Source organism: Silene latifolia, chromosome Y (assembly GCF_048544455.1).
Source record: "Silene latifolia isolate original U9 population chromosome Y, ASM4854445v1, whole genome shotgun sequence".
Lineage (NCBI taxonomy): Eukaryota > Viridiplantae > Streptophyta > Magnoliopsida > Caryophyllales > Caryophyllaceae > Silene > Silene latifolia.
In genome coordinates, this window is record NC_133538.1 from 52977536 (window position 1) to 52990575 (window position 13040).

At 45.8% G+C, this 13040-nt stretch overlaps 2 protein-coding genes across 2 annotated transcripts; both read right to left on the bottom strand.

Moving 5' to 3' along the window:
• Window positions 1-8941: 8941 nt before the first annotated feature.
• On the bottom strand, window positions 8942-9460 carry LOC141628047 (uncharacterized). The gene has a single exon (XM_074441235.1). The coding sequence runs from the start codon at window positions 9458-9460 to the stop codon at window positions 8942-8944; it is 519 nt and encodes a 172-aa protein (XP_074297336.1).
• Window positions 9461-11009: 1549 nt separating this feature from the next.
• Window positions 11010-12473, bottom strand: LOC141628048 (uncharacterized). The gene is made up of 2 exons (XM_074441236.1): window positions 11490-12473; window positions 11010-11438 (listed from the first exon to the last, which is right to left on the bottom strand). The coding sequence occupies exons 1-2, from the start codon at window positions 12471-12473 to the stop codon at window positions 11010-11012; spliced, it is 1413 nt and encodes a 470-aa protein (XP_074297337.1).
• Between the last annotated feature and the right edge of the window lie 567 nt (window positions 12474-13040).

Consider the following 13040-nt stretch of genomic DNA (forward strand, 5'->3'; position numbering starts at 1 on the left):
CATGTAGCTTCCTCAGTCTCGTGGTTAGACCAAAGGATCTTAAGCAAAACTGTCTCACCACTCCTTGTCTTCCTAACCTTTCGGTCAAGAATCTGCTTAGGCACCTCAAGATATGATAAGGACTCATCTAGCTCTAAGTTCTCTGCCTCTAACACATGTGACGGGTCACTCACATACTTCCGCAGCTGCGATACATGAAACACATTATGCACTCTCTCTAGCGCAGCTGGTAAAGCCAAACGATATGCAACTTCCCCAACTCGCTCTAAGATCTCATAAGGCCCGATAAACTTCTGACTTAGCTTGCCTTTCTTCCCAAATCTCATAACTCCACGCATAGGAGACACTTTCAAAAGAACCTTGTCCCCCACTTGAAACTCTATGTCCCGGCGATGTAGATCTGCATAACTCTTTTGCCTATCCTGAGCTGCCCTCATCCGTTCCCTGATCATCTTAATCTGTTCCACCATCTCATGCACCATCTCTGGTCCTAAAACCACTGCCTCAGCACTATCGTCCCAACAAATCGGACTCCTACATCTCCTCCCATACAAAGCCTCAAACGGTGCCATACCAATACTAGTGTGATAGCTGTTATTGTAAGAGAATTCTATCAAGTCCAACCTCTGTTCTCAGCTACCACCAAAATCCATCACACAAGCTCGCAACATATCCTCAAGAGTCTTGATTGTTCTCTCAGTCTATCCGTCTGTCGCAGGATGAAATGTTGTACTCATCTTCAAAGTTGTTCCCAACGATTCCTGCAACTCTTTCCAAAACCTTGATATAAATCTCACATATCTGTCAGAAACTATGTCCTTAGGGACTCCATGCAACTTAAGCACGTTCTTTCGATAGGCCATAGCCAATTGTGCTTTAGTCCATGTATCTTTCATTGGAACAAAGTGAGCTGACTTGGTCAGTCGATCCACTATTACCCAAATCATGTTATTACCTTGTTGACTCTTTGGCAAACCCACGATAAAATCCATGGAAATGGATTCCCACTTCCACTCAGGTACCGCTAAAGACTGAATCTTACCTTGTGGTCGTCGTTGTTCCCCCTTAACTCTCTGGCATGTCAAACAACGGGCCACAAACTCAGTTGTCTCTTTCTTTATCCCAGGCCACCAAAACGTGTTCTTCAAATCCTTATATAGCTTGTCACCACCTGGATGTACTGAATACGGTGTGCAATGTGCCTCTGTCATGATAGTCTTTTTCAACTCCTCATCATTAGGAACACACCACCTACCGTCAAACCTCAAACTACCATCTGTGTGAATGGAGAATCGAGACACTGTCCCTTTCTCTACTCCAGCTCTCCACTCCACTATCTTAGGATCCAACGCCTGCTTACTTCGAATGTCATCATAAAACTCAAGCTGCACTGTCATATCACCCATGGCGTCTCCTTTCTGCATCATATGTATCCCAAATCTCGCTACCTCATCTCTCAACCTCATCAAAGATAGAGTTGTACGCAGAGAATGTACACTCTTTTTACTCAAAGCATCAGCAACTACATTGGCCTTCCCTTCATGGTAGATAATTTCCATGTCATAATCGCCAATCAGCTCCATCCACCTCCTCTGTCTCATGTTCAACTCCTTTTGAGTGAAAATATACTTGAGACTCTTGTGATCAGAAAATACCTTAAAGATTGCTCCATAAAGGTAATGTCTCCATATCTTGAGAGCAAACACCACTGCACCCAACTCCAGATCATGAGTAGGGTAGTTCTCCTCATAAGGCTTCAATTGCCTAGAACCATAGGCAATCACTTTACCGTTCTGCATCAACACACATCCCAACCCGTTCTTTGAGGCATCGGTATAAACCTCAAAGTTCTCGATCCCTTCAGGCAATGCTAAGACAGGAGTTGTGGTCAAACGCTCCTTTAACGTTTGGAACGCCGTCTCACAACTCTCATCCCAACGAAACCTGTTCTCTTTCCTCATCAACGCTGTCATAGGTCTAGCTATCTTGGAGAAATCTTTCACGAACCGTCTGTAGTACCCAGCTAAACCCAGAAAACTCCTGATCTCAGCAACATTCTTTGGTGCTTCCCACTTTGTCACTGCCTCAATATTCGCCGGATCCACAGCTACTCCCTCCTTAGAGATCACATGCCCCAGAAAAGCAACTTTCTCTAACCAGAACTCACACTTAGATAGCTTAGCATATAGCTCATGCTCCCTCAAAGTTTGCAACACGATCCTCAGATGCTCCTCATGCTCCTCCTTAGTCTTAGAGTAGACTAAGATGTCATCGGTAAACACCACTACAAACTTGTCCAAAAATTGTCTAAAGATCCTATTCATCAAATCCATAAACACTGTCGGTGCATTAGCCAGCCCAAACGGCATCACCACATACTCATAATGGCCATACCTCGACGTGAAAGCTGTCTTTGGTATGTCCACCTCTCTAATCTTCACCTGATGGTACCCCGACCTCAGATCGATCTTGGAAAAGACCGATGCACCACTCAACTGATCAAACAGGTCATCTATCCTTGGCAAAGGATACTTGTTCTTCACCGTCACTCGGTTCAGCTCCCTGTAATCTATGCACAACCTCAAACTCCCATCTTTCTTCTTCACGAAAAGAACTGGTGCTCCCCACGGCGATACACTAGGTCTAATGTATCCCTTCTCTATCAGATCATCCAACTATTTCCTAAGCTCCTCCATCTCCTTAGGACCCATACGGTACGGTGCCTTAGAGATTGGCCCCGTCCCTGGTTTCAACTCTACTGTGAAATCTATCTCTCTTCTCGGCGGAAACCCCAGAATCTCCTCTGGAAACACATCCTCAAACTCTCCCACCACCGGTATCTGATCAACTGTCGGACTCTCTATCCGGTCATCTCTCACATGGCACAAGATCAAAGGACATCCCTTCCTCAGGTAAGACTTCAAAGTGACAGCTGCAATCAACTTAACTTTGGGTTTGACTAGAAACCCACGATAAGACACACTAACACCCTTAGGACCTCTTAAAGACACTTTCTTTTGATGACAGTCTATCTTAGCTTTATACTTTCCCAGCCAATCCATCCCAACTATCATCTCAAAACCGTCAAAAGGAAACTCTAGCAAGTCTACAGGGAAATCAACTTGCCCAACTATCATAGGTACATCCCTATATAACCTCCCACAAGATACAGACTCACCCGAAGGTATAAAAACTTGCTCACTTACAGACTCATATACCCTCAAACCCAACCGTTTAACATGACTCGAAGATACAAACGACTGAGAAACCCCCGAATCAAATAAAACAAAGGTATGAATACCATTAACAAGAAAAGTACCGGTGATAACGTGTGCATCCTCCTCAGCTGCTTTCTTCTCCATCATGAATAACTTTCCATCGGTCTTCTGTCCACCTCCTGGACAAGATCTTGGTGATGTGGTCGGCTTAGCACCCGACCCTTGATTGTTGTTGTTGTTCGTTGGTGGTTTCTGATAAGAATTACCGCCGTTGCGGTTGCCTCCACTTTGGTAGCTCGACTTCCCGGTTTGGCCATGACCCGGTAGGTCTATTGCTCGCATAGCTCTGCGCAGGTCTCTGGAAAGTTCCCGGTGCACTTGTGCACTCATGTCTCTTGTGGCCTACACCACCAAAACTATAGCAGGTCACTCCCCAACTACTACTAACACTTCCACGGCCACGCCCAAAGGAAGCCCCAGCACTGAACCCTGACCCAGAAGAAAACCCTTTAGACTGATTGTGGTTGCCTTTCTTGTGATTAGATTGGCCACCACCCTCGCTCTCAGACTTCCTTTTCTCACCACCTGACCTCTCCTGAGCCATCTCCACCAACCTCTCAGCTCTCCCAGCCCTCTCATAAGCTTCCTTAACATCAGTAAGGACTCCCACGGGTAACTTATCCATAATCTTAGGAGTCAACCTCCTCTCAAACCTCAGCGCCAAATTCTCCTCACTCAAACCCATATCCTCAGCATACCTAGACTTGTCATTGAACTGCCTGTAGTACTCGGCCACAGAAATCTCGGCGGTCATCTTAAAACTGTCAAACTCTTCCCTCAACTTACTCCTCACATGCTCCGGTACAAACTCTTTTCTCATAGCCCTACGAAACTCTTCCCAAGGTATAGCAGGTAAACCTTAGTTCACATACAACTCCTTAGCCCTCACTTTCACCGTATCCCACCACTTACCAGTTGCCTCCCTCAGATAGAATGCAGCCTGTTCCACTCTCATCTCATCAGGACAGTGAACCAAATCTAATATGTTCTCCATCTCTCTAAGCCAGCTATCAAGAAGGTTCGGCTCCCCAACTCCCTTGTACTCTTTCAGGTTAAACCTCGCTATATAGAGGCTGATTTTAGAGTGATCAACCTCTTTCTCCTTATCCTTATCCTTATCTTTCCCCACTGTCTTTAAAGCCTCAGTAAGAGCATCCTGATGCTCCAACATCTTAACGATGTCATCTATGTTCATAAGCTCAGCTCTCGCATACAACGCATTCTTCTTGGGCGGCATCTTGAAACTATAACAGAAAAAGGGGTGGATATAAACATACGCGCCAAAACCTCAAAACACGAAAACAAGCTGCCCAGACCCTACTCGATCGAGTTCCCAAACATACTCGATCGAGTAACAGGCTACTCGATCGAGTGCCCACTATACTCGAACGAGTGCCCCAACCTCAGACCCCAAACAGACCTTCTGATCTCTAACATACTCGACCGAGTGACCCCCTACTCGATCGAGTGCCCGAGGTACTCGATCGAGTGCCCAAAAACACGATTCTGGACTCAAAATCGTCAAAACCCCACCCGATCAAGTCAGTCCCACTCGATCGAGTCATGCTAACTCAGAAACGCTACCCGCATGCTATATCATATGCTAACATGCTAAAAACTTTATAAAACCAACATTATATCATAACTAAGCATATAATGCTACGCATCTTTTCATACGATCTACGAAATCATTATAACATGTTATTAAACGCCACATTGTAAACACCCAACATGTTTTCGTTCCAACTACAATTCTACATATATCATCAACCTTTCTTTCACATTCCTAACTTCCTACCGCAAACACCCAACAGTTACACACACTACATCACATTCACACACCAGCTAACCAAACAACGCATTCGACCTTGACATACACCCCCCATGTGACCGGTTCAAAATTGTAGGGCGAGTTCGCGACTTCAGGACGTCTCCCAAGCCTTTGCATTAGCTCCTACAACCTTTACCCCGGGTTCATTTTAATTGACTCCCTATGTTCATTAGGTTCATTGGTTACAGGTTTCAGGATCCTCGCTCTGATACCATTTGTAACACCCCCATACTCCAAGTGCCTTACCAGGACCACTCAGGTATGAAGATATTACCATCTCGGTTACCCGAGGCATGATATTCATAAGACAATAACGAAACAACTTAAATGGTATAACTTTTAGTGAAAAGTACAATCAAACCAAATCCCACAATACGGTACAAGTTCTTAAAACCAACTCGTCTCTTGAAATACTCGAAATGTCATAAAACTAAAAGACTACAATGAAGACTTCTATCGTCGACGGTGGCACCTCCCACTATCCCGATTCAACTCAAACTGCTCAATTACTCGCTCACCATCCCCGAATGGATCACCGCAGGTTTACAAAACAACAACCGGGTCAGTACTAATCACACAACTCAATATATATCATCAATAAGATAAACAGATGACTTAACCGTCACACACACAACCACACCAATTCCAACAATCTCAATCACCGATCGTCCACTTTGGACCGGTCTTGCCGATGGGGACCGCAGCCGTACCCACCAAATCCCCGCTCCTCATAACGAGCGATAACCCTGTCCATTAATGTGCACATCCCCTTCCGTGGCGGGTTCCACGAAGGGCGAAACTAAGGCGTGAAAGCCACTCCCGCAAGTGACCCCACTCGGTAGAGGACACGCCTCGAAACCGAGAGACAAACAATCACAATCAACAACCGTCACAATACAATTACTATATTATTCAATCAACCACAACACATCAACAATCATCCCATTATGGGACTAATACTAGTAGGAAATCCTACCTCGGAAAGCACAACTATCGACGGTCTCTACAATTTGAATCAAAAAGCTTCTTCTACGAACCCTCCTCCTATCATACAACATACAAATGCTACCAAATCACAAACTACTCAAAAAACCCCAAATCCCTAGATTAGGGTTTAACCAACTTAAAGGAAAGACAACAAAAAGGGTACATAGATCTTACCCTTGACGCAAGGATCTCAACGGTATAACAAACGATGAAAACCGACCTTCCAAACTCCGGGATTTGCTAACAATGCGATTAAGATGATGAACGTACTTGCTTTCTCTCTTTGACAGTAAATTAGGTTTTGCAAAAGTGTTTAGCATAATGACGAAAAAGGTTATATATCTTAATCGCATAATTAACAAAACCCGAGAAAAACTCCCCGTAAACCGGCTACTCGATCGAGTACCCAAGGTACTCGATCGAGTACCCCCTTACTCGATCGAGTATCCTAGTTACTCGATCGAGTACCCAGCAGGTCAGAAACTATTTTAAAATGCAACTCACCCTTACTCGACAGAGTAAGGCCTACTCGATAGAGTACCCAAAGACTCATAAATACGGAGTATTACAGTTTTGCTAGCAATTTTTTTGTTCTTTCTGTTTGTGTGACGGCTTTGTACTTGATGAGGTGTCTATGGTGGTTCAGGGAGCTTTCTGTCCATCAGGATGTTCGAATCCCTCTGTTTCGACCACGCGCACATTGGGTACTTCCTGTAGAAGGAACAATTTGCTAGTTCCTGTTCATCGGTTAGCCTACTAGGACATTGCCTTAATATTCAACTTAACATATCTACATTCAATCCAAAAACACTGATAAACCTAAAATGGAAGCAATTTCATAAATCCAAAATAGTTTAGGAAGCACAAAGTGTGTTCCCCCAGAGTTTTACAACAACTTAAAAGAAATAGAGTTTTATTTTGGCCTTTTAAAATACTAAGTACGCTGCTTCCACATTTTACTCCTTCTGACACTTGTGAAGTTGACACCAAGGGAAAATTTGGGTTTTGACTCAAAGGATTTGAAAGATACATTGTAAGTTGTCATTTCCTTAGTAGTACCTGCTGAATTCAGGAGACTTAGCACGTGCGTACTGAACGAAAGACCTTGCCTGGTGACTTAGTTGTTCCTGCTGTCAAAAGAGATGTTACCGTTAGACCAATGCAGGTGGTACAGTCAGGCGGTATTAAACAAAATGATTAGTTCTTTGCGTATGTATCTTATAAGAGAGTGAGTTGTGGCTCCAGCAAGTGGGTTCTGGGGTTGTTCCCCTTCAAGCGATAGCTGCTTAATCAAAGACACTTTTAGCAAGTTAGTTTATGTTCTAAGGTTTCTGGAGTACTGAATGCTAGGATTTAAGGGTCCTGGGATGTACTTGTTGGAGGTGGAACTTCTGGGTCCTGCACCTGGAACCTCAGACATAATACTTTTTAAGGTGAATGATGTTCCACGATCTAGGGACAGCTTCCCCATCCATAGTCTCCAACTTGTATGCCCCATTACCCACGATGCCTTCTATGCGGTAGGGACCTTCTCAGTTGTAGGCGAATTTGCCTGCACTCTGATTCTTTGTGTTTGGGAATACCTTCCTGAGTACCAGGTCCCCTACCTGCAGCGTTCTCAGCCTTACGTTTTTGTTGTAACTCCTGGCAGCTGTCTTCTTGTAGGCAGTCATCCTGATTTGGGCGCTGGTCCTTGGCTCATCAATGGTATCCAGGGTACTGGCCATTCCTACCTGGTTCCTCTCTTCGGTGGCATTGGCATATTGATGCGTCGGTACTTGCACTTCAGAGGGAATACTTGCCTCGGCCCCATATACCAGACTGAATAGTTTTTAACCTGTTGCCATTTTGGGGGTATTTCTATCAAACCACAGCACGAAGGGGAGCTCATCTGCCCAGTTGCCTCCTATCTCCTCCAGCCTTCTTTTCAGGTTCTTCATGACTATCTTGTTGCTGGATTCTGCCTGACCGTTGGACTGCGGATTCCTAGGAGTGGACTTAAGCAGCTTAATGTTCCACCTGGCGCAGTAGTCTTCCGTTCTGTTGGATATGAATTGTGACCCGTTGTCACATATGATTTCTGAAGGGATGCCATATCTGCTGACTATGTTCCTCTTGATGAAAGATATCACATGCTTCTCCTGGATCTGAGGGAAAGCTTCTGCCTCTATCCATTTAGAGAAGTAATCCGTCATTGCCAGCATGTACGCCCTGTTTCCAGAAGCGCGGGGTAATGGTCCCACAATGTCCATTCCCCATTTCATAAAAGGCCAAGGCGAGATGATCAGATGCTCATGTTCTGCTGGCTGGTGGCTGACAGGAGCGTGCCTTTGGCATTCTTCGCATTTCTTGATGTAATCTATGTCGTCCTTCCTCATGGTAGGCCAGAAGTAACCCTGCCTTAGTGTCTTGTTGGACAGGCTCCTACCCCCTGTGTGATTTCCACAATCACCACTGTGGATATCACACATTACTGCATGTGCCTCATGTATGCTTAAGCACCTCAGATAGGGTCCTACCAAGGACTTCCTAAATAGGATAGCATCAATGAGTATGAATCTGGAGGATTTCATTTTGAAGCTCCTGGTGTCTTTCTGGTCATGTGGTAATACCTCATCACGTGGCCAATTAATGTAAGGCTTGCGCCAATCATCAATCTCTTTCTGGGGTGTGGCAGTACACAGTATCCCTGCTTCGTATATCCACTGGTGGTTGTAGCCTGACTGGCGTTCTGTTGTTCATTCTGACGTATGGCAGGTTTCATGACATGTATGAATGGTATAGTACCCACTGCCCCTGGAGTGAAGGCTGCTCCCAGGGTGGCAAGAGCATCCGCTTCAACATTCTAATCCCTTGGTATTTGCTGGATGTGGAAGGAGGCAAAGCGGAGTTTGAGCTCCTTCGCCATTTCCAGGTAGGCTATCATTTTAGGTTCCTTGGTCGTGTATACATTATTCACATGGTTTACGATCAGTTTGGAGTCACCATACACCTCGATGCGGCTGATTTGCAATTCTAAGGCTAATTGGAGTCCTAAGATTAGGGCCTCGTATTCAGCCTCGTTATTCGTTGCTTTGAACTCACACCGTACTGCCTGTATTATCAGTTCCCCCTGAGGTGATTTCAGGACCAGTCCTGCCCCTGCTCCCTTCGTAATGGATGCCCCATCAACATGTAACTCCCATACCTGCTCCCCTTTAGCCTCACTTAGGGTCAAGATTTCACTGTCGGCTCGTTCTTGAAGGGTGGGACTAAAGTCTGACACAAAGTCAGCTAAGGCTTGGGACTTTATGGCTATTCGGGGTTCAAATTTCAGGTGGACAGACCACTTAACCAATCTCCCTGACAGTTCAGGTTTCCTCATTATGGTTTTTAGGGGCTAGTTGGTCACGACTGAAATTGTATGTGACTCAAAATAGGGATGCAATTTGTACGAAGCAGTAACAAGTGCCAAAACGAGTTTTTCTAGAGATGTGTACTTGGTCTCTGCAGGTAACAGAGACTTGCTTATATAGTATACTGGTTTCTTCATTCCTCCGTGCTCTTGTACCAGTACAGCACTTACAGCCGCCTCTGTCACTGATAGATACAAATACAGTGGTTCTCCCTGTTCTGGCTTGGAGAGAAGAGGAGGGGTGCTTAGGTACTGCTTGAGCTCCCCAAACGCCTTTTCATGCTCCTGCGTCCACTCAAACTTCTGGCTCTTTCTCAGGATGTCATAGAACAATCGAAATCTGTCTGAGGACCTTGATATGAACCGGTTTAGGGCTGCTACCCGACCTGTGAGCCTCTGTACGTCCTTTGGCTTCTGAGGAGATTCTAACTGAAGTACTGCTTCGATTTGCTCCGTGCTGGCCTCTATCCCTCTTTGCGTCACCAAGTACCCCAGGAATTTCCCAGAGGAGACTCCAAAAGTGTATTTCAGGGAGTTCAGCTTCATATGGTATTTTCTGAGAATCGAGAAGGTATTTTCTAGGTGGGACATATGTTGTTCTACCTTCTCGGATTTGACTACCATATCGTCGATGTAAACTTCCATTGTTCTCCCTATCTCCTCCTTAAACATTATGTTCACCAGCATTCTTGAGGCCAAAGGGCATCACATTGTAGCAGTACAAGCCTCTGTCAGATCTGAAGGATGTTTTCTCCTGATCCTCAGGGTCCATTTTTATCTAGTTTTACCCACTCCAGGCGTCAAGGAAGGTAAGCAGCTCATGCCCTGCTGTAGCGTCTACCATGGAATCAATGTGCGGCAGGGAGAACGGGTCTTTTGGGCAAGCTTTGTTAAGATCTATTAAATCGACACATACTCTCCACTTGTTGTTCTTCTTGCATACAACCACAACATTCGAGAGCCATTCTAGGTAGTTAACTTCCCTGATCTTGCCTACTGCCAGAAGGTTGTCTACCTCCTGGTTTATCACCTCGTTCCTTTCAGGAGCAAATTTTCGCCTTTTCTGCTGGACTGGAGGAAAGCTAGGGTCTACATTTAACTGGTGTGTAATTACACTTGGATCTATGCCAATCATGTCGCTATGGGACCAGGCGAAACAATCCATGTTAGTATGTAGAAATTCAATTATCTGCTAACAGATGTTACCTGCACAATCAGCTTCTACCAGCACTGTTCTTGCTGGAAACTGTGGGTCCAGGTTTACTTCATCGAGTTCCTCCTGGGGAGGTGCGATATACTCCTCCGGGCGCACAGCTTTTACAGAATTGCTATCTTTGGACCAGCTCCGGTGGGTTTCAGAGCGTTCTTGTAGCAATCCCGAGCTTCATTTTGATCTCCCCGTATCTCCTGTACCCCTCAGGGTGTAGGGAACTTCAGGCTCTGATGGTACGTTGATGGTACCGCTTTCATTTCATGGATTCAAGGCCTGCCAAGTATCACGTTATAAGTTGACGGACCATCAATGACCAAGTATCGTACCTGTTTGTTCATACCCCCTGCAAAGGTAGGTACCACTATTTCTCCAAGGGACTGTTTGGTTTCTCCGCTGAAACCTACCAAGGGTACTGCCTTCTTCACCAGGTCTTTCTCGCTTAAACCCCATGTTCTTCAAGGTTTCCAGCATTATCAGATTCACAGAGCTTCCTGTATCTACCAATATCTTTTTAACAAGGCAATTCCCTATAGAAAGGGTAATGATCAAGGCGTCATGGTGGTGTTCTGCCTCATCAGGTACGTCTGCCTCGTCGAATGAGATTGCTGGTAGATCCTGTCTGCTGACCCTGAGGGAGAACTCTGGTTTATCTTCTTCAGTCTCGGTTACATGGCGCTTTGCTGCTGAATAAGTGAGACCACATATCTCCGACCCCCCTGTGATGATGTTCACTACCTTTGAGTAAGGTGGAGGTGGGAATGGTTAGTCCTGGTCAGCAGTATTGACCTTTCCATATTTCGCCCCCTTGGGGAGCAGGTGATCCAAGCATCCAGCACTGTAGAGGTGCTTCACTTCCTTTCGTAGTACTACACAATCTTCTGTATTGTGGCCAATATCGTTGTGGTATTCACACCTTTTGCTGGCATCTCTTCTATCGTTCTCCCTGGGAATAGGCTTCTTTGGCCACCTGGCCCTCTGCCCTAGCTCCCTGATTGCCTTCATTACCCCAGCAAGTCCAGTGGTGAACCCATACTCGCTGAGCTTAGGTGGAGCCTCGGTGCTCTCTGTTTCTCCTTCTCTTGAGACTTTGTTCACTGTGTTCTTGCTGTAGGGTTTGGCTCTTTCATTCTTTCTCTCTGTTGTGATTTTTCTGATGGACGACTCTGTTCCATATAGGTCCCTTCTATCCTCATCCTCCTCTAGGCGATAAGTAGCCTCTACCATTTGCTTGACTTCCTCAAAGGTGGCACATGATGGATGCTTGGTGAGATCCTTGTACAAATCAGAGTCGCGATGCATTCCCCTTCTGAAGGCGTTGACTACTGTTGTAGGGTCGCACCTAGGGATAGATATTTTTTTCACATTGAATCTGGCAAGATAATCCCTGGTGGACTCCTCGAACCTCTGGACGATGCGGTATAGATCATTGGATAATTTTTCTGGCTTGCGACTGCTTGCGAACTGCTGATTGAAAACATTCACTAACCCTGCGAAGCTCGAAATGGACTTGTTAGGAAGGTTAACGAACCACTGGAGTGCGGCTCCTGACAAGGTGGAACTGAATCCTTTGCACATACATGCCTCCTTTTCAGGCCTTGTTGCTGCAACCACCATCATTTTCTGTTTGTACTGGTTGATGTGCTCCAGTGGATCCTCTGTTCCATCATACAACGTCATTGTTGGTGTGATGAACCCCTTTGGCATGCTGACAAGGCCAATGCTTTCCACGAAGGGGGAATCCGCATAGCACTCCGGGGTTGCTACCTCCATGGGACGTGGTAACCCTGGAACCTTGCTGAGTAAGGACCTGATATCCTACAACTGTTGTTCTACATGGCTTCCTACCCCCATACCCTGGTTGTGGGGGTACTGAGTAGATCCCATATGGATTTGGTGTTCCTCCTGGTATGTAAGGAGGTACCATGTAGCTTCCAGGTAATGGTGTTGAGTTCACGATAGGCCTGAACTGACTGTCTGGAGTATATGGCATATAGGAGCACATCCCGGGATATGCGTTTCCTGCTGATTGTTCCCCTGGATTGCTCCCTGGTACCACTGGCGTACTACTGGTTGTTGATATGGGATCTGGAGTCAGTGCTCCTAATCCCACAGGATTGAGTACCATGGGGTACGTTTGCGGCATCCTTGGTGGTGGTGGGACCCCTAGTGGTTGGATCGTACCCTGGGTGGCCACCATTCCTGCTGGATACACTTGCTCGGGTGGTGTGGTTACCCCTGGTGGCAGCATATCCATATCTAGCCTGGTTATTAGATTTTGCGGCATTAGCCTCCCTGAGTACTCCCTGGTATTCCCCTGGTCGAGTGTTGACCTTGCCA